The sequence below is a fragment of the Vespa crabro genome, chromosome 1, assembly GCF_910589235.1.
Source record: "Vespa crabro chromosome 1, iyVesCrab1.2, whole genome shotgun sequence".
Classification (NCBI taxonomy): Eukaryota; Metazoa; Arthropoda; class Insecta; order Hymenoptera; family Vespidae; genus Vespa; species Vespa crabro.
In genome coordinates this window covers 17,622,515-17,646,196 of record NC_060955.1, presented here as the reverse complement: position 1 = coordinate 17,646,196, position 23,682 = coordinate 17,622,515, and the positions used below count along the sequence as shown (strand labels likewise).

The window sequence follows — 23,682 nt, the reverse complement described above, 5'->3', positions numbered from 1 at the left end:
AATTTAAATAAGTAAATCGTCGAAGTAAATATATTTACTTAACGCATGTGTTACATACAAATAGAATAAATCGCATTAGCTAATGTCACTATCCAATGAATATTGACACACTAAACCAATACTGTTACCTCCGTAGAGTAACTCAACGTACCAATATCTAATGAAGTCCATACTATCGTTGAAAGCATCACGCACATAAATCACTTGCGCTCGAAGAAATCTACTTTGACGATAATATTTGTCCGACCGGTATTTGATGCAATATGCAAATTATCTACCGTTAACATGGCAACCTATGAAAATTTGCGTCTGTTTAGTTATCTCTATGATATTTTTTTATATTATTCATCGCATGTTGTTACATTGCTCTTAATAACACGACAAATCTTATCGGGAATAAATTCAAATGGTACAGAATAGAAAGAGACGTACGAATGACAATAAATTTTCTTTGATGGTTGAAATAGATTTATTTTTCTTTTCTTCTTTTTTTTTTCTTCTTTATTTTCCTTAATGGATCTTCCACGTTGTTTTTCTTTTCAGACAAACATGAACGGTGTTTTATACTAAAACGATACTTGACTTGTGGAACCGAACCTTCCGCGATAATTTTTTATCGTTATTTTATAGCGCATACGATGACGATCTACTTACATCTATACCTATATTATATGAGAAAAGCGGATCTTCATAAAATAAAATCATTTCCAACGAACAAGTCAGAACGAAGATAAGTCCAAGTATTTGTCCTTCACTTATTTTTCAATGACGTCAATAAAAATACCGATTCCACGGTATATTCTTCTCTCAACGCTTACTAATCGTATTATCATTTCATATTACCCTACATCATAACGAGCAATTTTCTTTGATTGTCAAGTAATATATCCAACTTTGATTACTCTCTCCCCCTCTTTCTCTCTCTCTCTCTCTCTCTCCCTCTCTCTCTCTCTCTCTTTCTCTCGGGTTTTTTCTAAGGATGAATTTTTGAACACATGACGCGTTTCTTCAACCTACGATAAAATCCATAATAGTTATACATTCGCTATACTATCTGTTCGGTTAAGTTACATCATATATGTTGACGTAAGAAAATACGTCAACGAAAGTTCAGAGTTTATCATCTCGAATTGTTTCCATTGTTACAACAATAAAAGCCAAGGAATTTAGGACTCTAAACGATATTCTTAAAAAAAAAAGACAAAAGGAACAAAAATAGGAACGGAAAAGTATTTTTTTTATAAAAAACATAACTTTTTTTTTTAAATTTGTATACGCACTGAGAAAGAAAGAGAAAAGGCCGAGGGAAGTTAGGTCTTTTTTTTTCCTTTCTTTTCATCAACGAAAGGACAAAACATTTCCGTATATTAAAAAGAGATAAGTTCGGAAAGCATTGGAATTTCAAAAGGGAAGCAAAAAACTGTTGTGTATAGGTATAGCTGTATCTTGGAAGACGATCAATTCTCTCTGGAGTAACGCCGTCTTTTTTTTTCGAAATAAGACCTCTTCTTTTTAAAATATACAAGGGCAACCGTAGAAGGACTCTTCGAGGTAAAAAGAGGAAAGAAAATCAGAAAACCGACATTTGCCATCGATCATCAATTTTCTACATTGCAAGATCTTGATATGATTCTAAAGAGTTCAAGGTGTGTGCGTGACCTAGAAAAGAGATTCTGTCTCTTTCTCTTTCTCTATTTCTTTCTTTTTCCTTTCTCCTTCTTTTCCTCTCGGAAAATTCAAAAATCGCTCGTAAATATAAATCAGTGAAATAATAATGTTTATTTTTTTTAGTTGTTCCTCGGAAAAAAATTCTGCTATTGATATAATGTATCTCCTTTTTACACATTACCACAGAACAATACTCACGTACTGATTAAATTAAATAATACGAATAACAAGGATTAATTATAATAGAGTATGGTAGGTTTGAGTATCTCGTTATTATATTATAAGCATGGATAAGGATGTTTAGACTACTTTGGTATGATGTTACGATGATTAGATTTTTTATAACATCGTTAATTCAAGACTGAAACAAACGATATCTCGTTTTCAGATGAAATTACAAAATGCATACGACGAATTACTCTTAGAATTTTTTATAAATAATTTATCAAGTTTTCATTTATTTTTCATTTCCAATGATTCAATTATTAACTTTATCGTTTCCTCGCTCTGTTATATATCGATTTGATCGATTTTAATGATTTTTTTGACTGAAATGTATACTTTGAAATAAGGAAATGCATTCGTAGCTTTCACCTTCCGCGTATCATTTTTTACATAACAAATATTTAAATTAATCGATTTATGATTTTATAAAAATATTATTGAATAGAAAACATCGTTCGTGTACACGAGAAATGTTTTTTCTGGAGACATTGAATTTGTTCGAATTTCTGTCTCACTGAACATGTTACAAGTTTCAAGCATGTTTTCATTTTCACCTTGTTTCCGTGAAAAAGTAATGTATCCTCGGTTGAAACCAAACGCTTTGCTAGCGTCATTTCCTTTCTACTGAAATGGTCCTCGCTTCCCATATCAAAATGTATTTCCATCCTTTTTTCTTTAACGTGACCTACCGACGACATTTATCCCGGCAAAAAAAATATCTGCTGACTGTTTCAAACGATAAATAATATTTAGAGAACGAACAGGAAATGATTAATTGCGTTAAACATTTCACGAATACACAAATTTTTTTATTTTGTCATTCGAGATATACTTTCGAACGCATTGAATATTTAAATGGTCGAATTTCGTATTTCGCATGCAAAATATGTAGAAGACACAAAATCCAGGAAAAAAGAAAAGTGTACGTACTTTATATGCTACAACAGCAGTAGAACGAATCCATTATGATCAGCCTGTAGCATGCGGCTTTTGATTAATCCATCTCTTCCGTCGCAGTGAGAAATGTCTGTTATTGATCAGACGCAACACTATTCTTATTTTAATCTATTCTTTTATGGTCGATGTTCCCAGTTCACATTTTCACATTTTTCCTCGTAATAATATATCGATGCTTTTCCTTTTTCATAGGTTTTATTTTGCTTATTACATAATTTATCAACATATACATATATATATATATATATATATATATATATATATATATATATATATCTTGAAGATTTTCAAAAAGCGATAAAAATTTGATGATTCAGGGAAAGTTTAATGTCTATGCATATAAAATTTCAAATACGATTCTTGTTCATTCACTATGGAATATTATAGTATGGATTTCTCACAGACTACACCGTACCTATGTTATTCGTATGTTCTGCGTGAAATCTGCAAGAACAGCTTTATAACGAGAAGAGAAATTACTCTTGTGACGAAGTACCGTCTGTTACAAACGACTGCACATAATATTTCGCATATGAATGAGACGTGTAGCATTACCATTTCTATACATGCGTTCTATTTGACATACAAAACCATCAATTTTATATCATTCGAATACATACAAATTTGAATATTGGTCCACAATACTGGTTAGTCATAATAACAAATAGTTTAGTTTAAAAATTATTTATCAAATATGGTAAAACATTTTTACGTTAAAGAATTTTTCTTTTTATTGGACTGACTGTAGGAGCTAGACTCAAGTATCCAACCACTTGCATACAATATGCAAACACATCTCTCAAGTTATTTGTATACTTCGCTACACGAGCTGAATGTTCTTTTGTATGTACGTATGTAGGCAAAATATAGATAATGACACGTGACTGCGTAGGTGGTATGCGATATGATGATGTTAAATAAGATGCTTCATTCAATATATTACAATTCTACTGATTTTCCTATTATATTCACATTTAGACACACACAACTTTGAATATTTCGTCGTAGTCTAAAAATTCTATTATATCCTATTTATATAGTGAAAAATATTGAAGATGAAATATCATAGAATTTTAAAAAGCATCTTCACTTTTACGAATACCATAATTTATTGGTTCATTGAACGTTCGCATAAATTTATGATTACGTTTTCATCGACAACAATTCATGTCAAATAAAATTTTTATTTTGTTCTTACCAATGTCAATACAAATATATATATATATATATATATATATATATATATATATATATATAACACAATGACAATAATAGGAACGTTGCAAAAGAATCGACCTAATCTATTAATCCAGTTGTTTAGATGTTAAAACTGGAAAAAGAAAGAATTAGAATAGAGAGATATGTGAATATAAAAGTAAACAAAATTTAGTTGGCGACGTTTTTCTTCGCCTACATATTCATAAAGGTATATTAAATTATTTTTTCCTGTCACTCAATTTTGTTTCAAACTTTCATTTTGGTTAACTCCTTTATTTTTATACGTATGTATATTAAAACTTACAGTATAGCGTTATATGTAAATGTAAATCGATGAAAGAATAGATAAGAATATTGTTTTCACAATATTTCATTCCATTATCACACGAGAGTAGGAAAGTATGAACGATCGAAAAAAGAAACATGAGGGAAAAGGAGAAAAAAAAGACAGAGAGAGAGAGAGAGAGAGAAAGAGAGAGAAAGTAACTGCAGATTCGATTTTCGTTCACAAAGAAATTGATTTTGTTTGTGACAGGGAGCTTCACCTGATGAACTTCACTATATATCGAGACTTTTATTGTTTACTACGTATAACACAGAAACAACATACGAGCTAAAAAATTATCTGTTCCGTAAAAGAAACAACCCAGTTTATCGATCGACGCTAAGTTCTATAGTGTTTTATTTTCTATTTAAAAATTAGACTTTTATTTTAATTGATCACTTTAGATATAATATTAAAAAATAATCAATTTCTATTTCATTTTCTGGATATATATTTATTAATTATTAATTATTATTATTAAATTTTCTAGTAACAGAAAACATTCAGTTCAGATATTAATATTACTTTTTTTTAAAGAAAAAAGAAAAGCATCAAGTCAGGTTGACAACAAACACGATATGAAATAACAGGCACCTACGCTAACTTTATCATTAGACAAAGGAATAAAATGCAATTGTAATTTACGACTAAAAATAGAAAAAAGAGAACGCTACAACAACCTATATGTAATGTACGTGTCACAACGAAAAACAAACGATACTAATCCGTATATTTTTAACAATAGAAACTCTCAGTATTATTTGTGATTAGAGACTTAGTCTAGGCGAGTCGAGGATGTTTACATGATGCATCGATTCGCCAGAAACGAACAATTAACTATGCAGTATGATTAAGTGCTCGTGATAAACCATAATAACTGATAAACGCGATATTATCTCTTTAAATTTATGTTGTTACTTTGCCGACGTGTGAAAACAAGGTCGAAAATAGAAAAGCTTCATTAAAATTTGTTAATTTTTTTTTCAAATCGATGAACGCAAATACACACACACACACACACACATATATATATGCAAATAAAAATGTTAGTAGAACATAGTACCTAAATAAATCAAGGATAAATCAGACGACAGAGGAATTCGAAATAATATAATAATATTATTTTGCATTATTAATCAATTATACTTACTAGAAAATCTACTGGATCTTCCGGTCGTAATTTTGCAACTTCTATAAGACCCTTTGTCAATGTCGGAAACACGTATCGAACTAAATAATGTCGAAGCGGTTGACCCATAATACAAAATTTTTCTTCTTCCTCTTCTTGCAATTTTTCTAACAATTCCGTCTGAAAGGTAATGAAATTATTATTAATAAATAATCAGTTAATGAAAAATTCTTCCTTTCCTATTAAATTACAATGATGAATTCTACCTGAGACAAAGTGAGACCGTTAAGATTAATTCGATCTCAAAAGTTATCGTCGCAGATGTTCTATCATTTCACGGGAGTAAACTTCTTAGTTTCAAAGTCGTGGAAGGTAAACGATAACGATAGGAGGAGAGAAGAAATTTACATCGGCTAGTGTCAACGATTAAAGCAACCGAGCTACGAAGTTTACGAAAATTCTTCGCAAGAGATGATCCTTCGGTTTTCGAAGGATAATCCAACAAAGAAGTCTCTTGGAGACAGACAAAAAAAAGAACTTGCAAGAAGCAGATTAGAATAGCAAAAACGAAGTCCTCCAAGTATAGTCTTTCTTCTGATTTTCAAAATATCTCTTTCTCATAGCAATTTTCTTACTCATTACGTCCCTAAGAATAATTATCATAGTTTTCGAACTTCACATTGCATGAGCAGACAACATAATCCATGAAATTCACGTTCGCTTAGACGGCTAAATTGAAAGGGATAAGACGGTCAACTACATCATGAAATATAACGAACTCTTATCGATTAATTTTAATCCTTGAAAAAAGTAACTCGTCATAAAAATGACGGGTTATTTGGCCTTAGTCGATAATAATTTCAATGAGCTTAGGGTGATGTTCAAATTAATTTTCTCATTCATACTTTTGAAATCTCTATTTAAAATCATTTCCTTTTCTTTCTTGAGATTAATGTTAAATGCTTCGTCATGTAATTCGAGAGGATTATTAGTGCCAGTGGATTTAATAATATTTTAGTATTATGCGTTGGCACGAGTATTGAACCGATTTAATCGATTACCATACAGGAATAAATGATACTTGTTGGACTTCATTAACCATGATAGAACGATAGCGATACAATGGAAATGGTTCATCGTCTATTTTACTGTTATGTTCGATAAGCAAGGTGATAAATTAAATAAATCGATGCACGTATGGTTGAAGTATATATCTGATGTAACTACGAGTGTAAAAACGATTACCAAATATGACTAATATCGTTCGATTTTTAATCGATATGATATTGAACATGCAGTGAGAATCAATTGTATTATAATCAAAGCTGATCTACACATTTTAATATTATTGATATTTGATTTGAAGAAAAAATCTAAAAGATTTCACGAAGAAAAATTTATGACAGGTTTTTCTGTTAAAAAAAAAAAAAAAAAAAAAAAGAAAAAGAAAAAAAAACTGTTAATACTATTCCCTTGTAAAAGAAATAAAGGAAATATCGATAAAAATAAAACAAATTCTTTTCCTGCCTTGGATTGGTCCCGTAATCAAATAAACTCTTTCTAATTGTGCAGAAGGAAACAGCTTAATCTTACGAAAATCCGATTTTAATGATAAATACTAACCCACTCCATCATTTTTCTTTCACGTTCTCTCTTACGTTCTTCTAATTCTCGTTCCTCTCGTATTTTTGAAGCCGCCTCCTCAGCACTTCTTTTAGCGTCCGCGCGTTTTTGTGCTTCGATCACTTCTGTTGGTGTTAAATCTTCGTAAAAAGAATTATTATACATACAAAATTCATAGAACGAACCATTTTCGTAATAATATTTTTCTCTTTCATGCATTCTCGACCAAATTGTTTCCGTTGTAACATCATTATATGAATGTTAAAATAAAATAAATAAAAAGAAAAAAAAAAAGAACCATATAAATCCATTAGCACGGGAGCGTAGAAAAAGATTTGAAAAAAATCTTTTTGCGTAAAGTGCACAACGAGATATTAAAATCACAACGAGCGATCAAAGTGATATCGCGTTACGAAACATCGGAACAACGGTGTATGTGACGTTTCTCTGTTCTTTATAAACTATCATCTCCATTACGTAACGTGTACAATGATTGAGGATTGAAAGATTCTGTAACCCCATCGAGTTAGGTTAATAAAAAAAGAGAAAAGAAAAAGAATTGAGTGAGACAGACTGACAAAGTTAAGAAGAGAAAAAAATAGATCCAATAAAAAAATTTTCTCTCTCTTTCTCTCTCTCTCTCTCTCTCTCTCTCTCTCTCTCTCTCTCTCTCTCTATCTATCTATCTATCTTTCTCACCGTAGTTTCTCGGTGCCCCGAGCTTCTTCAGACATTGATAAATTGTTGGGAACATGTCAGGACAAATATCATTTTCGATTGGAATAATCAACGGATGGATCTCTATTTCATCAAAGAATTGAAGAGGCGTATTATCTTCGGTATTCCTTTCTCTGGAATGTTGTTATTGTTATTATTATTATTATTATTATTAATATTGTTATTGTTACGGATGATATCGATTAGAAAACGAATAAATTATAAGAATTTAATGATAGATGTTATGAAAGTAAAATGAAACAAGAAATAAAAATGTTCAAAGATGATTAATTTTATATCTTCATTAGATACTCCAATTGTTATTAAAGCGAATAAATTGACGAGTAATTCATAAAAACATTCTTTTAAATAACGGTATCGTTTTAACGGTAAATATCTTTTCAATATCAGAGCTACCTACGCATAGTATTATTTATTTCGTGTCATTTTCAGTACGAAGAACATTTTATTAAATGTCTTTTAAATCTATAGATATAATCGATCTTTGAGCAATCAGGAATAGAGGGAAAAAGTCTCTAGCAAAGTCAAAACGTGTTTGTGTCCACTTAAGGAATTGATGAAAAGAAAAATCAGATTTCTTATTTCGACTAAAAAATCAGAATTGGATGGATCGTTTTACCAATCCGGTACTAATCTAATTTTTCTTTTCTAGGAAGGAATAACATACTCGAATGATCGTTTTTACCTGTATTCTTTCAATCGTCGTATCATGTGTTTTTCCGTATAATGAGTACCTTGGATTTCTCTTTCGGGTAGATTTATAATTCGTTCTATTAAAAAATTATCACTTGCTTCCAAAACGACAACAAGTTCCGGCATGATGGAAGCTTTTAAATTGATATCCTCGAATGTTTCCCTATCTTCCTCCTCCTCCTCCTCTCCCATCCCTCCCTCCTCCTCTTCCTCATCCTTCTCTTCCACTTCCTCTACCATTTCTTCCGCATGTTCAAATAGTATTTTAGCCTGTTCGTAAGTCTTTGGATATCCATCTATAACGTATCCTTGATTCAAGCAATCCTTCGACCAAAGTCTCTTCAGAAACAACCTTTAATTCCGTTTTTGCTTAATTTTTTACAAAAATTTTAAAGAAATCGGAGTAGAGAGAGAGAGAGAGAGAGAGAGAAAGAGAGACAGAGAGAGAGAGAGGGAGAAATCTCTATTTCTCATCGTAAAGTTAGGTTTTTACCGCTGTTCTTCCTTTTCACGTGCTTTACTTCGCGATAATCAATACCATGTATTTCAATAATTCTATAGTAATTTAGGGAAGCAACGTACGGAATCGGAAATGAAACGAGTAACGAAGCAAATAATAGCTGACTTGTTCAGGATAACATCATTAAGAACTCCATCATTTTGAGATAAATTATTTTGTATTTCGTCCAGCTGTTGCTGTAATTCTTCCAACGTGACACGCTCTTCTTCATTATCATCCTCTTCCTCAACATCCAATCCACTCGGTTTTTCCGTTTCTCTTTTTTCATCCTCCTTTTCTACCGTAGCTGTTTTCTTTTTGATTTCTTCGGACTGATAAATGTGAAAATTATCTTTGTGATACGTTCAATAAGTAATTTTATGTACAGAAAAAAAAAAAGAAAATAGAAATTAATTGAACATATTAGAAGATTGTTATTAATAATTTACCAATTTTTTAATGGTATCATTGATCAAATTCTCCACGTTAATATAGTGCAAACGATAATGCTCGACAAGATAGCGAGCCACTCGTGTTTTCCCGGAGGCTGGCGGCCCAAGGACAATTATTCTTATCGGTTGAAGTTCTCTCCTCGCTTTATATTCTTTTATGATAGCTCTGATATTGTCTATAAATGGCGTGTCGAAATGCCAGCGTATCCTCTCAAGAATGTAAACGGGATCGATATTTATATCAACCGTCATTACATCATAAATTCGTTGATTGATTTCCGGATATAGGAAGGACTCTTCCAGACCGATATGCTTTACATCTCCAGTCGTTAGTTCCTTGCTGATTTTCTACGAACAATATTTGTATAAAATAGAGATTTTTATCGTATCCTGTTTATATACTTATATATATATAAATTTATTAACTCAATTGAACAATTATTTCAGATATTTTTGCAGGTAAAAATCCTCGATTATTTTCTTTTTCTTCTATTTTTTTTTCTTATCAACTAGAACAAACGAATCAACAAAATAATTAATTACTCTGACAATAGTACTCTGAGAAGCGATTCCTTGTTCAACAGCTAAGATATATCTTATAGTCGGCCAATTTTTTATAACGTTAGATACTATTCTGTAATATAGATGTATAATTGTAAATAAAAGAAATTTGTAAAATTATTTGATATCATTGATACTCACGAAATTAAGTCGCGAATATGAAGAAGAGGGATCCTGTTTTTACCATCGCCGATAATTGGCAGAAAGGGCTCGTTCAGCCAAGCCATTTTAAAGAGATAATGAAGCTCGTTTTGCTCTTCTCCATAAGTAACTCCACAACAAATTACCAGAGTCTTTAACTTTCTTTTCAACTTGACATTTTTCTTAACGATAACAACGTCTCTCTCGCATCGTAGGTGTTCCTTAAAATTCGGATGAGCTCGTCGCTTTCTGTAATCCACTTCTGTGAACGGCAAATCCGGATCTTCCGGATCCAATGGCTTCGTAAAGGCCCATGTCATTATCGTTGAAATCAGGATAAAATATCGAGGTATCTTCGCTTTCTCCTTCGTTTTATTCCTTTTACTTCTTTTATTCTCCTTGTTAAAAATTTTCGTCGCCGTATCGTCATCAAAACTTTCTAATATTTCCTGGATAGCTTAAAAATGGATGGAGAAGAGAAGAGAGAAATAAAGAATATTGTAAGATAGTTTTAAAGAGAACGTAGTTTGAGTACGTGAACGGAAATTCGATTCTAACTGATTAACAGATAGAGACTTTTCTATATCTTATGGATAAATAGATTGAGGTGATAGTTAGACCTACTTTGCGAAGAAAATGAAAGAAACGATTTCATGATACATTTTTTAATCATAAAAGCATCTAGAAAATTTCAAGATACCGTTTTGTTAAAGGGAACTTTGAACAATTATAATTTCTTACTACAATCGTACGAGATCCTATTCCCAAGGAAACTTTTAAACAAATGTCTGTTTTATTTTCGATACGTTATTGTCATCGTAAACGATTGATATTATCAACATTTCAATCGGAAAGTTTTTCACATTAAAAAAAAAAAAAATGTTATTGAAAGTAATATTCAACAATGTTTTCCTACGTGATATTACTTTCTATGTGTTTTATAAAAGAATTCAATTTATCTTTTTGACTTTCCCTTGAATTGGATTTAATGTATTCACCGACAGTTTTTCACGACATCGACTCGTTATTGAATATTGATTTATATTAAGAATAAAAAGTAAACGATACCCAATTCTTTTGTAAATCGCATAGCTGATTCTGAAAAAAAGTTCATATTTTTATTGAAATTCTGTTCGATTGCATTCAAAAATTAAAATTAGTTTTCTTTCGTTCTTTTTCTCGTTATCAATAAGTATAGAAGTGTAATTTAAAAAACAGATAAAGAATTTCGAGTTTCACTAGGAAATATTTTGGAGATTGCAATGGGAATTGCATTTCTATGCATCTCGCTAACAATATCTTTCCCTTTAAATCTGTTTATGATTGTAATAATGCAATAATATGTCTCATGTGTATACTAAGATTTTTTTTTTAATTCCTTAAACTTTATTAAAAAGTATTTTTATTTTCCTCGGAGTTAATCAAGTTTTTTACTTCACTCTACTTTACTCTAAAAGAAAAAAAGAAAAAAAGAAAAAAGAAAGAAAAAAGAAAATGAAAAAAAAAAAAAGAAAAAAAAGGTTCTCACTTCCTTGCAAAGAAGCAGGCCAATTCTTTTTATAGAGATCTTACTTAATTCCTCAGTTTTAGGTATGACCGCTGGGAAATTCTTGTTTGAGAAACATAATAAATGTGCGAACCTTCTAATACCCAAGAAGCTTCCCCAACCTGACTTCGATCTTGTGTAATGTCGTAAATAATAACTCCGCATTTCATTAACTCTGACAATAGATCCTTACGATCGTCTGTATCTCTGATGATTCTCGTTACTTCTTCAGGGTAAGGATACTAGAGATAATGGAAATAAGGGTATCAGACATAGGATTTAAATTGGCATGAAAATATTCGATTATATCAAAAGCTCGAATGCTATTCAAAAATAATGAGGAATAATTTAAATAATCTCTTGTCTCATCTTAAAGCTCGATGTTTTCATTCTGATTTCAATCGATTTAGTATATTGTATATTTTATTGGATGAATCATGTTACATTTCATCCATCAAAAAAGATTCTTTCTTTCTTTATCAGATTTATCGAACCTTACGATTTTATTCTATCTCGTTGAAAGAAAAGAAAATAAAAACGCTATATATTAACATATTTCTTCGGGAAGATTCGAAACGACCTAATCTTTACAGTAAGGTTATTTTAAAGATCTGTGAATTATAAAAACGGAAAAAAAAAATACAAAAAAGATAGTAAGTCTCTTTAAAGACGATCGATAAAAATATCTTGGGAAAAGAATACTCGAGATATACTTTTTTATTCCTATAATTATGTTCAAATTTTTCAGAAACTACGTTACGTTATTAAAACTCTTCTCAAATATATAAAAAAGAAAATATATATTTCTAGTAATTTCATCGAAACTTTTTCGCGAAATTATTTTGTTAGATTGTTTCGGATACAAAAAAAAAACAAAAAGAAGAACAAACCATTATTAATATCGAATATCGAGTGAATTTCAAAAGTATCTTTATCAATTAGAAATTGTAAACAAATTAAACAAACAAATTTTTTTTTTTTTTTCCTTTTTGAATTTTTTATTTCACATGGTACACCATGTCAGACGACATTAAGGTGTTGATTAGACTAAAAGGAGATCGAAGGATTCTCATACCTTATACTCCAGAAGCGTACCAATCACTTCGTATTTTCTCGAAGGTTCCTGTTCGGACTCCGTGACCTTTTTTTCTCTTTCCTCGTCGCTCACGTGCGCCTCGCCCATGGCCTCGCCCTCTTTTACTTCGTCCTCTACCTTCCCCTCTTCAACCTCTTCCTCATCTTCTAGTTCATCCTCTGTAGTCTCCACCGCTCCTCCACCCATTTGCGGATTAACGTAGTACAGCTCTGACAATGCCTAAAAATTTAACTTACTCTATCGTCCCCTTTTAACATGGTATATATATTTTCGGACTTTACGAGCGTGACCCTTGATATCGAAAGCCAAATCTATTCTGAATTTTCTTAAGTTTGGGAAAATTAGAGAGAAAGAGAGAGAGAGAGAGAGAGAGAGAGAGAGAGAGAGAGAACAATATTTCTTACATTTTTCGAAAACACTTCTTAAATTATTTTTTTTAGTCGGTATCTTCAAAGATAGAACTTTGTTTAAAATTACAAAGATTACATTAAAGGAACGTAACATTCGAATCGTATCTAAATTTTTATGTCTAATTTGAATACACCATTTGTTGATGTAAACTATCCGTAAGATACAACAGATATATCGATTGTGAACGAAAAAATTTCATTATATACTATCATAATTACAAAAGAAAATTCGAATTTTATTAATAACTGTATTAATAATACTCTTGGATGCATTGCAATGATACAATAAATTTTTTGATATAATAGAGAGAAAGAGAGTGAGATAGAGAAAGTAAAAGAGAGAGAGAGAGAGAGAGAGAGAGAGAGAGTAGTATAAGATCCATTGTTTATGGTAATTAAAGATATGTTAAGAAAAGAGAGCAAAAGGAAGTTTTCATATTCAAGAAATAGAATTCTAGGAGAAAACATTTAATCAATGAAAAGTTCTCTACGTCCTCTTAGAGTCCTCTTATACTATACATTGTCAAGTCTTTGAAAGCTTTTGAAGCAATTTCGGAATTCCTGTTCAAGACTTTAGACGATATATCTCGTCAGTGCAAAGCGAGAAAACGATACGGTGTATAGTGAAACAATATGCTTTCGTGAGTTCCTTTACGTATATACATTTCTGTATACGTAAGTATATATTCTCATAAACCACGTAAATCACAATCAGTTATGTTGCTTTGCGTTCGAGTTTCTCTTTGTTCTTTGGAAGGAGAAAAATAATTAGCACCGTTCGTTAGTGTCAAATGTCACGAACGATTACTACCAGCTGTTGTAAGACAAAGACCAAGGAAGGAATACCGACCAGCCAGTATTTAAAATAATGGTTTTATGAGGGGACCGTCAAACAATTAAAACAACGTATAGAATACGTTTTAAAAGAAGAAACAATCGGTTTTCATTAATGAGGTAGATTTTTTACAGAAAAAATTTTTTTATGGCATGTAACGAAAGGATTTAATAAATCTAATAATTTATATTTACGTATTTTTAAATAATTATATAAGAAAAATGAAGTTTCAAAATTTTGTAAATAAATTATTCGTTCTTTACGAAATTAGATTATTTTATTTTTAATTGAGAATAGTTTTGAATTGAGATTTTATGCATATTGAATAAGATCAATGTCTTCTTGACTTCAAACTGATGTTATGCTGATGTTAAGCAATTAATATAAAGTTTCAACATTCTATTAGTGATTAACATATCGGAAGTTCAATCTTGAAATTGAAGCCACGAACGATATCACGTAATATCCAATTGTAACGTAAACTCGTATATACATAGATCGAATGCTTCTTAGTATCGAGTTAATTTAACTTATGTTATTACATAAAATATTACTCTTTATTTGATATAATGTAAAACTTACGGAAGCTAATTTCTTGCCTTGATAAGTATCAACATGATTGATAAAGATTCGCCAAGGAAAAAAATCTTGATCTTCCTGATTATTTACAATATCATCGTTTATCTTTATGTCTTCCGACATATTTAACAATACTTTTTTGTGTTATTTTCTTGTCGCATCCGAAGATATCTTCTAATTCTTTTTTCCTAACCACGTTTCTATATATATATATAAAAAAAAAAAAAAAAAAAAAAAAAAACAAAATAAACGAAGTAATTTAAATCGTTTCCGATACGTTACTTCAGTTCAGAGGTGCTTCGAGTTACAAGGATTCGAGGGAAAAAAAAAAAAGAAACGGAACGAACATAGCCTTGCCACATCGCGTTACCATAGAGCGTTATACACAGTAAAGGAAAAAACGTAAATGATTTTAATAAAAATATTGAATGCAAATAAGCTTCATGCTAAAATAATATATAATATTGTAGGAAAGCTGTCAGATAAAGATAAAAAAAATCAATTCGATTTCAATCGTTGGAATTGTAACTACAAAAATGTAATTTTTGTTCGATTTTATAGAGAAAATGCAGAAAGATCGTAATCATTCATTTGGCCTTCGCAAAATATTCTTCCCATAATCTACTGCTTAGAAAATTATCAAGAGCTTTTATAAACAATAATAAAAACTATTTATCACGATCAAAGGACGATATCTCTCAGCTTCTTTTTCTTTTATGGTAAATTTTATTAAAGCAGTCTGTTCAAGCTTATAATTGGCGATGCATGTAATAGATATTCATTATGTAACTCAAAATGAGAGAGAGAGAGAGAGAGAGAGAGAGAGAGAGAAAGAGGAGAAGAGTAAGACAATTGATGGTTCTTGTTGCATGCAACATTAGATAGTAAACTTTAGAGCTTGTAATTTCATAGAAGGAAGGGATAAATAGGGATAGACAGGTACAGAGGAGGACAGGTAGAGATGGAAGGATGAAATTGAAGTAACTTCAATTGAATCGGATACACACAGAATTCTAAGCTACTATAGTCCTTTGTTGAATCGTAAAGCGATCGCATTTCTCTCTCTGTATAATTCAATGTATGATTACTGATTGTAAAAAATGAATTTTTGCGATGGAATGTATCTTCCTCTCTCTTTGTCTTTTGCTAATCATCATTCGGACATTACAACAGAGATAAAAAGAAAGAGAGAGAAAAAGAGAGAAGGATAAAACAAATGAAAAAGATAAAAAGGACAGAAAGGATTGAGAGAGAGTCGTAGGGTCAGGGTCGCGGTTACTTTGCAATGTGACGCAAACAGTGCTCCTCATTCTATCTCTGTCTGCATCTATTTCACCAGCGCAACAGCTATACGCGCATGGAATCGATTTTGGCTTACGACTATTGGCGCTTGACTTTCGGTGGACGCGCGACGTTGAACCTCACCGAAGGACGGTAGATCCATGCGAAAGATGTATGCATACTTGTTTATATGCATAGCTCTAAAACACATCATGATCTTAGCAATCTATCATAACGCAAATTTAATGCATATGCTCCATACTATCTCTCGTTGATCATTATCTTTTTGTCTTATCGTCTGACGAGAAAGTCAGACGGACTTTTTCAAAGTAGATGGAAGGAGATCAAAGAAGATGGAAACAAGTTAATTATAGAAAAATTTTTAATTAAGGAAAATATTATAGTGTTTGTTTATTGGAAGAAAAACATTTATTTATTGACCGTCAATTCTCTATGCTATTTAAAATATCACTATTGATTAATGTTCGTGAAAAAACTTTTGACGTGTCATGATTTAAATATTTGGAAACTTTAAAAAATAAAATAAAGATAAATTCAGTTTAAAAGAAATTGTTATTGTGTTTTAATTAATAAAATAGAGTGGCTAATTCTTAACGTGTATTTTACGAATATTGATAATCGAATCGAATGAATGACACGTCGCTGGTGATTAATTTGAAAGATTAAACTGTACCAATGTGAAACTCCGTTTTAAAAGCGAACGACATAAAGCTTTTTCTATTTGTATTTCACGTATTCCTAAAGGTTACTTTTCTTTTCTTCCTTTAATTTTCTCAATTTTACTTTCTTTCATGACTTCAACCACTCCGATGTAATTAACTGACACCTTTTTTCGTGCTCACCACTTCGAATTAGCGAATGCGAACAATCGACCCTTTAAAATCTTCTCTCGGTTTCGTTTATATACGAATTTGTGGGACTCACGTTATGCGAGAACATTGAATGCGCAAGGAAGAATGGAATTAAATTACGCTCGCCGTAAATGGAATAGTCTGTGTACATACGTTAATATGTGTCAAGCTTTTCGCCGAATTATTTAGCAAGCTATCTCGCTTACGGTGTTAGATATGCTTTTAGGTCGAATACAACTTTGATCATTCTCCTGAGTCATTCTTCGTGAATTTTTCTTTATTAAAAAAAAACATTTTGAATTAATAGGAAAAATTGACAGACCTATTTGAATTTTATAATGAAGTATAATATCAGTATAATCTTATAGCTGTTATAACGAAATTATAATAAATTTTCTAATATCTTTTATCTTTAAGTTATGTTTCTCTTAAAAATATTGAAAGAAAAAATGAAGAGCGTAAACCTATTAATATTACACGTCACTGTCTTACTAATCTTTGAGATTCTTCAAGGAAAGTCGTTAAAATTCCATGTTTTCCATACGAGTATTGATCGATCATGTCACGCAATATTTCAAGTTTGTGCTTTCATTGTTCGCAAGAGAGAAATAATCTACCCATGTATAAGGCAAAAAAATCTATCAAGGGCGAGTCAATACTCCAACGTTTTGACAGATTGCTTACAGAACATTTGGAGATGCGAAAGTAATTATTCATTAATTAAATAGTATTACAGAGTAAATCTAATTATATATAACTATGTATCTTTATAACATAGCGATTGATATCCCTCGAAAAAAAAAAGATTGAATTATGAATCCAATTTATCGATTTATTTTTACTTCATTGAGGTTAACCATTGCTTATGTTTATTTTTTTTTTTTTATAGCTTTAACATTTTAAATCTTTAAATTCTCAATAAATAAAATGTACTTTTCATTATTATTTATATCACTTAAATAAAATAAAAAATCAATGAAAAAATAGAAGCAATGCACCTGGTATTCAACAACCACCTGACTCGCTTGCGAAAATTCTGACAACAAGCGTTAGTAAAGCCGACATCGTGGAAGAGTTGAACATTCCAGGTGATAACGAGCTGATCGAAGCTGCAGAATATTTGATAAGAGCTGAGGAGGACGCAAGATTTGCTGAAAAATTAGCAGCTGTAGAAACTGCAATTGCTGCAGTACCACCGGAAATGGCTGAGGAAGCAGCACTCGCCGCTAGTAAAAGTTATCAGACAGAAAAAATTAGCATGATTAAGGAAAAGATACCAGGTGAAACAGTGATAGAAGTACTTGGTTATGTTGGAGTTACTAAACCGAAAGAGGAAGATTCGTTTCATATCTGTTAATGAGTTAATTTACCGATTGAACTTTCATTATCTTTTATTTTTATTAATTTTTTTTATTCTTTCTTTTAAATAATACATACCGTTTTAATTAATTTCTTTATCTTTACATTATATATTCGATATTAGTTAATAAAGATGAATACACGTATATAACTGCACGATAGTTACTTTTGGGAAGTATTTGTATACTTAATTAGATATTCTAAGATTTGTTTGACAATCATCAAATAATTTATCTTTCACGTTTTTCATCGTTTTTTATTTACCATTGTAGATCATACGATAGTTTAAAAAATAAATGAAACCTTGATCTTAATCGCAATGGTGTATAAACTTTTATTAAAGTTTCTTAATTAAATTCATCATTTTGTTATAGGCCTTTTGGTTGACAAATATTCTTCTCTGATATCTCTCCTTTTTCTCCTTTTTCTCCTTTTTTTCCTTTTTCTCAGAACAATTTTGGATAGCATGAGAGAAAAAAAAAAGAGAAAAAAGATACGCTTTGTCAAGTAATACTTATTTTTCATTTATGAAGATTAACGAATGATTAATGATTCGGAAGAATAAACGGAAAATTTTCCGAGTTGAGTTTCTCGCTCGGAATAAACGAGAGAAAGCTTTCGTAATTTTAGCAAAAGGGCTAATAACATTTTAAAGGGTAGATATTTACCTTTTATCCAGTAAAAAAGAAAGAGTGACTTGGTTTTTCTTTTAAAACTTGCGACCGCAAGCTAAGGATACGTGATGCATTATCATCCCTTTCTCTTTCACGTAGGACGAGGAAGCACAATAATGCCCACTGCATATTTTCTGCATTCTTTTCTCCTCCCTTTTTTTCTTCTTCTCATTCTCTTTCTTCGTCCTGTTATACGAAATAGCTAGGAGCGATAGACAAGATTTTTTACCGTTGAAAACTAGTACAAGTCAACGATTTATTTCTCGTATTATTACTTGCTTGTGCAATACACGCCAAATACCTTTCACTATTCTTCAATACGCTCGACGAAAGAATTTTCTCAAGAATTTGCCACTTTTAAACTTATATTAAATAGTTACTGCTATGATCTTATTTTCTTTCGTAGAATAACGATTTAATACATTTAAAAATTTTCTCATGATATCGTTCTATATTTTATAATAAAAATATAAAATAATTTAAAACAGGTTAATTTGTTTTTTCGAATTTCAATAATATTTGTAATAATTATTTAATTTAACAATTAAGTATAATAGGGTTATACTATTATATTATATTATGCTTGTCTTAAGACAGCGCGAGTGGTATTGTCACTATACTATAATGGAAAGTATCTATACGATGTGTACCTGCTACATGAGCAGCAGGTTGCGTAAGTAAGCGAACGTTCTATCCTGTGGATTACTATGATGGGAGTCGAAGTAGGAGTTTAAACCCACGAGTTTTCCAACTATCGACCCAACGCCTTGCGATTTTCTCACGTCAAGATATCTTCTATAATATTTTACTCTTCGATAGTTCTTTGTCTTTTCTCATTAATATATCCATAACATTAAGTACATTTCTTCGTTAATTCAAATCACCGTGCTTTATTAATGCCACCAGATAATATGGATTTTAAAAATTATTCATTAAAAATTTTATTGCATAAAGTGTAAAGATATGTACACTGAGTTTTTAAATCTAAATATCTCGAAAATAACAAATTTCTGAAAAACAATTTTACATTAATATAAATATGATATACAAATAATATATACATATATATATATATATATATACATAAATACATACATATGTGTGTGTATAACTTTAAAAATGTATATCATTATTGTATATGGTTCATACGAATCGATGAAAATCCATTCATGAATTTTTCGATTAATGCGATGAACCATCCGTTTATTTCGTACATGATATTTGATTATTACGTTCAATCAAATTAATTACGTTCATTAATTATATTCTACTAATCATATTTATTAATTATAATCTACTCAATTATACTTTAATCATATATAAATAAATTGACGATTGAAACGCATAATTCTATAAATTTGATCAATTGATTTTTTTTAATTTTCATTGAATTTATTCGAAAATTTGAATGCATTTATGTATAATATTTTAATGAATCTTGTTTATCTTTTCCGTTTAAAGAATTTTATTATATTGTTTTTTATCATACAATCGTTCATAGATATTATTTAAACATTGCGATAGAAAATTATTTTATTTCTCACAGAAGAGTGGAGTGAGAGCTTTCCATACCAGCTACTGATAGGAACTGGAGTTGCCTTGATGGCTCTAGTACTTTTAGCTGCAATTAGCTTCCAATGCTCTTCTACTTGGCGATGGTTGATGAATGTCGCTCGCCACGAAAACGATGAAGATGCGAATGGTGATTTGTCTCAGCAAAATGCCATTCGCATAAGTCACTCCTTGCCGGATTTACAATCGGAACCAATTACTCATGAATATGTTCAAGAACAAAAGGACAGTAAGAAGGTATCGAAAATTTTCGAAACGTATAAATGGAAAATACTAAATTATGATTATAAAAAAAATTTTTCTTATCTTTCACCTTACTTATATTACAAATAATAAAAAATTCCTATTCCAATATTTTCCTTGCAATCAATAATATGATATAATAATATAATATAAATAGATATGGGCTTGAAAATGTTTTAGCTAAAATATTTCTTATGCATACAATAGGTGTTGCGTCAAACCACTTTGCCAATTGTTCCGATGCGCCATCAAAGTTTTCAACGGCAATTGTCTCACCGTCTCGACTTGCCCAGTATCAAATTCAGTATTTGCAGTCTGGAAAATCGTAGCGATTCTAGTCTCGGCCTTATCAAGGTAAGTTCGTGCTACAAATAACTTGAAAATGTTAAACTATAAAGGGAACCACTGATATAGTTGAAATAATACAAGTGCATTCTACGACTTCATCATGTTGTTAGAGCATATATTACTTACATTACGTGTTTTCCAATAATTATTTCTCTTTATAAAAATGAATCGAATCAATCGATTCGTTTTAACAAACATCCATTACGTAAGAAATTTATATCACCAATGAAGCTTCACTCTCATGAGTTTTCTCATTTCTCGTTTAATGTAACAGGAAATGTTTTACAAAGTAACATTGGTAAAGTTTTGTTTCAAATGATGTCATCATTGATGTTATAGCCGGAACTCTACAAAAAGGATCTCGTAAGACAGGAAAGCACGGAGAGTTCTAGCACTACAGAAATGGAATACGCCGGAAAGCTACACTTCGCTCTTCGTTACGACAAGGAGATCGACGGTCTCGTCGTTAAGGTAAGTTCTACGGTTTCACGGATAACCTTACAGACGTTAGTGATAGAGCTTTTCAAGAATTTCATTGTCGCGTTAAAATAAGTCAAAATTAAATACGGGTTCCGTAAATTTATAGATTTTCAAACAATTACATGTTTTTCTCGTTTATTTATGAAATAAATAAAAATCGAAATATTACGAAATATTGTGAAATAATTAATCAAAGACAATAAATTTAAAAGAAATGATAATTAATAAACGTAATCATCGTTATGTAATAAAAATGAATGATGTATTGGTATATTTGAATTTTTAAACAATTTAAAAGCTCGATGAGAAATATTTAAATGAGATTCATACGTGAAGGCGGTGACCGACATATCTTCTTCGATTTCATTCTTAATTCGTTAGAAAATTGTGTCACCGTTCATTCATGATGTGACACGCACGCAAACCTCCAAGGAGAATTAATGCTTCGTGTAGCTCGATTTGTTGCAATAGAGAAGAAAAAAAAATTCCTGTAAAGGACGCGACAATACGTGAAAGGAGGACACGAGAGCTATCCCAGTACTTTGTTCGAATCAAGCTATTCGTTTACTAGTTAGAATCATAGAAAATGTTAGAGCGTACCTCTAACATTCCTCGTCTCACTTGATTATATTTAACATTCTATACTGATTATAGATATAATTAGTTCCTTCTGTATTGTTTGTATCAAATTTAACTTCTACCTTCAGATATCTCGAAAATCTCGATTAGACAAGATCATTCGAAATACTTCGATCGTTACTACTCGAATTAAATTCGACAAATTAGAATAATTTCAAATTGAAATGAAAATAAAGTCGTACTTACGTGTTATTACAAATTAGTTTCGAAAGTATTTTAACAAAAACAAGATAAAATTTTGCCGACGAAATTATCACTATGAATGACTAAGTAGGCTAAATTTAATTAACCGGCGATCATTAAATACCAATGGATACACGTGAGTAAACCTGGTAAAGCTAATGGGCTAACTAAATGCGATTTATTTACGTTAAATTACGCGCGTCCTTTTAAAGTGGTCTTCGTTATCGAGTACATTGAGTAACGCACATGTTCATTAGAAATTATTGGACATGGAGAGAGAAACAAAGATACAGAGATAACGAGAGAGAAAGAGAGAGAGAGAGAGAGAGAGAGAGAGAGAAAGAGAGAAAGGCATATGCCCGTTACGATCACATTCGATATTTCAGAAATAGTCGAGACACGTGGCATGTTGAAACCGAGAAACGTAAGCGTGTATTACGCTATGCCACCTACACCTTTTGACATATTTCTTCAACTTCATTCATAAAGTAGCACGTAGGAGAAACGAAGGTGAAGTCACAGGCAGATCTTACAATCTTTCCTTTTATCTTTCGAATGACTGGGAAGTTAATTATTAGTTTTTATAAAAGTTATAATAATTAAAAAGTTTTTACTTTATCATAATATAATTGGTTTCAAGTTATTAAAATATAAATTTTTTACGAAACATAATATATATAATATAAAAGGAAGAGAGAAAAATTTGTCAATTTTACTAATAGAAAATTCTGAAAATTAAAAATAACTGTATTTTGTAAGTAATCGGATGGAAAAATTTAAAAAGTCTTTTATGTCGAATGCATAGCGATTTTTTTAAATATAAATGTGGTAGAGTCAAAGCCGGAAATAACGATGATACATGTCTGTGAAAAGAAAATTATGAAAAATTTTTATGTAACGAGAAAAGTATGGAACTCAATTAACCTCGGATTCGTTCGTTTCCTTGTATCTTGAAACGAAAAAAATATTCACCCCCAGATGAAAGTCGGAACGTTAATGCGGTTGGTCCAAACAAGGAGTTAGATTAATTACCAAGTTGATTTTTAAATTAGGTTTTAGAAGCTCGAGAATTACCGGTGAAAGATGTAACAGGTAGCAGCGACCCTTATATAAAGGTATATCTCCTACCCGATCGAAAGAAAAAGTATCAAACGAAGGTTCATAGAAAGAACTTGAACCCGATCTTCAACGAAACATTTATCTTCAGGTAAGTTTAAACGTAAGCAGTTGTTTTTAATCAAGTTAATTCTAACTTTATCGATAAACTGATTTCAAAATTCTAATAATATCATTTTATTTATTACCTTATTTATACACCTTTTATCGATAAAATCAA

The 23,682-nt window shown here is 30.7% G+C and overlaps 2 protein-coding genes across 5 annotated transcripts in view; one reads left to right on the top strand and one right to left on the bottom strand.

The window, feature by feature from the left end:
- Positions 1-7,819, bottom strand: part of LOC124427752 (adenylate kinase 7-like) — a 71,726-nt gene extending 63,907 nt beyond the window's left edge. For 2 of the 4 annotated variants that reach the window (XM_046971079.1, XM_046971070.1), the window contains exons 1-2: positions 7,146-7,812; positions 5,544-5,702 (exon numbers count right to left, since the gene is read on the bottom strand). In XM_046971079.1, the coding sequence (XP_046827035.1) occupies positions 5,544-5,702; positions 7,146-7,364 (378 nt within the window). In that variant the 5' untranslated portion in view covers positions 7,365-7,812. Of the gene's footprint in view, positions 1-5,543; positions 5,703-7,145 lie in introns of all 4 variants that reach the window. The other 2 variants (XM_046971061.1, XM_046971088.1) reach the window with 2 other exon arrangements.
- The window catches only part of LOC124427736 (synaptotagmin-10-like), a 33,863-nt gene that overhangs the window by 6,051 nt on the left and 4,130 nt on the right, over positions 1-23,682 (top strand). The window contains exons 2-5 of the mRNA XM_046971036.1: positions 20,428-20,690; positions 20,904-21,050; positions 21,384-21,515; positions 23,399-23,553. Of these exons, the coding sequence (XP_046826992.1) occupies positions 20,428-20,690; positions 20,904-21,050; positions 21,384-21,515; positions 23,399-23,553 (697 nt within the window). The remainder of the gene's footprint in view (positions 1-20,427; positions 20,691-20,903; positions 21,051-21,383; positions 21,516-23,398; positions 23,554-23,682) is intronic.